This window comes from Tachysurus fulvidraco, chromosome 23 (genome assembly GCF_022655615.1).
Source record: "Tachysurus fulvidraco isolate hzauxx_2018 chromosome 23, HZAU_PFXX_2.0, whole genome shotgun sequence".
NCBI lineage: Eukaryota > Metazoa > Chordata > Actinopteri > Siluriformes > Bagridae > Tachysurus > Tachysurus fulvidraco.
The window spans coordinates 2,464,299-2,466,798 of record NC_062540.1 but is presented as its reverse complement, the minus strand read 5'-3'; the positions used below and the strand labels follow the sequence as shown (position 1 = coordinate 2,466,798).

General features: G+C 49.5%; 1 protein-coding gene across 1 annotated transcript in view; it reads left to right on the top strand.

Annotated features, from left to right (window-relative positions):
* Window positions 1–2,500, top strand: part of LOC125140074 (utrophin-like) — a gene marked incomplete at its 3' end in the record, with an annotated part of 49,073 nt that overhangs the window by 31,575 nt on the left and 14,998 nt on the right. Inside the window, exon 9 of the mRNA XM_047807353.1 lies at window positions 1,784–1,941. Coding sequence (XP_047663309.1) covers window positions 1,784–1,941 — 158 coding nt within the window. The remainder of the gene's footprint in view (window positions 1–1,783; window positions 1,942–2,500) is intronic.

Genomic DNA, 2,500 nt, shown 5'->3' with positions numbered 1-2,500 from the left:
ACACTCCGTGCAGACGCCAAACACACCACACACACCACACACACTCTGTACAGATGCCAAACACACCACACACACCAAACACACTCCGTACAGACGCCAAACACACCACACACACCAAACACACTCCGTACAGACGCCAAACACACCACACACTCCAAACACACTCCGTACAGACGCCAAACACACCACACACGCCAAACACACCACACACACCAAACACACTCCGTACAGACGCCAAACACACCACACACTCCAAACACACTCCGTACAGACGCCAAACACACCACACACACCAAACACACTCCGTACAGACGCCAAACACACCACACACACCACACACACTCCGTACAGACGCCAAACACACCACACACACCAAACACACTCCGTACAGACGCCAAACACACCACACACACTCCGTACAGACGCCAAACACACCACACACACCACACACACTCCGTACAGACACCAAACACACCACACACACCAAACACACTCCGTGCAGACGCCAAACACACCACACACACCACACACACTCCGTACAGACGCCAAACACACCACACACACCAAACACACTCCGTACAGACGCCAAACACACCACACACACCAAACACACTCTGTACAGAAGCCAAACACACCACACACTCCAAACACACTCCGTACAGACGCCAAACACACCACACACACCAAACACACTCCGTACAGACGCCAAACACACCACACACACCAAACACACTCCGTACAGACGCCAAACACACCACACACACCACACACACTCCTTACAGACGCCAAACACACTCCGTATAGACGCCAAACACACCACACACACCAAACACACTCCGTACAGACGCCAAACACACCACACACACCAAACACACTCCGTACAGACGCCAAACACACCACACACACCAAACACACTCCGTACAGACGCCAAACACACCACACACTCCAAACACACTCTGTGCAGTTGCCAAACACACCACACACACCAAACACACTCCGTACAGTCCCCAAATACACCACACACCAATCAAACTCCGTACAGACGGCAAAAAACACCACACACACCAAAAACACTTCGTACAGACGCCAAACACACCACACACTCCAAACACGCTCCGTACAGACGCGAAAACACACCACACCCACCACACACGCTCCGTACAGACGCCAAACACACCATACACACACCATACAAACTCCGTGCACACACACCGTACACAGTCTATACGCTCTCAATACACACACACACTCCATACGCACAGTCCACACACACCATACACACTCTACACAGACCACACACACCACACACACACACCGTACACACAACATACACACTCCATGCACACACAACGTACACAGTCTATACACACTCTATACACACACACCCCATACGCACAGTCCACACACACACCATACACACTCCATGCACACACACCATACACACAACATATGCGCTCCATGCACACACACCATACACACTCCACACAAACATACATTGACCATAAACACTCCAAACAGACCACACACACACACCTTACACACAACATACACACTCCGTGCACACACAACATACACGGTCTATACACACTCTATACACACACACTCCATACGCACAGTCCACATACACATACATTGACCATACACACTCCACACACACAACACGCACCACACACACACTCTCCACACACACATACATACATACACCATACACATTCCACACCCCTTCCTCACACACTCCACCCGAATAGTAATGACGACGTTTCCCGTACGTCACTTTCTCCAGATGTGGCTGTGCAGCTGCCGGATAAAAAATCCATCATCATGTACGTGACATCTCTGTTCGCCGAGCTGCCCAACGACGTCACCATGGACGACATCCGAGAAGTGGAGACGCTGCCCAGGAAGTACAAGGTGGAGGAGGACCATCCTGTTAGCACTCAGGTGAAGCACAGAATAATCACAAGCTCATCCGTTACTCCACCATCCAGTTCATTCATCATCAGTACAGTCCGACATCGTGTTTAATCAGTACGTCCACGCGGGCTAACAGACCCAACGTGAACGATGTCGTCCGAGGACAGGAAGTGTGCAGGAAGGGTTACAGAAACGGAGCGAGAACAAAGACGACTTTGTTACTCCACACTGAATACATTCACTAACCTGTAAATGCCAACAGTGAACAGGCTCCTGAGTGGCGCCATCCATTTATACATAAATACATTCACTCTGTTCATTCAGCTGTTAAACGCTTTTATCTGAACATCTGGATATTAATCAATAAACATAAAGTGGTTACTATAGTAACAACTCGTTTACACGGATGAATAAAACGGACAGTTCAGGGCAGGTTTTGTGATTTATTTTTTACTTCTTCATAGAAGAAGCCTTTATTATCACCACATGTACATTATGACTTGTAACCCGAAGGTTGTGGGTTCGAGTCTCGGGCCGGCCACGACTGAGGTGCCCTTGAGCAAGGCACCGAATCCCCCCCTTCAAC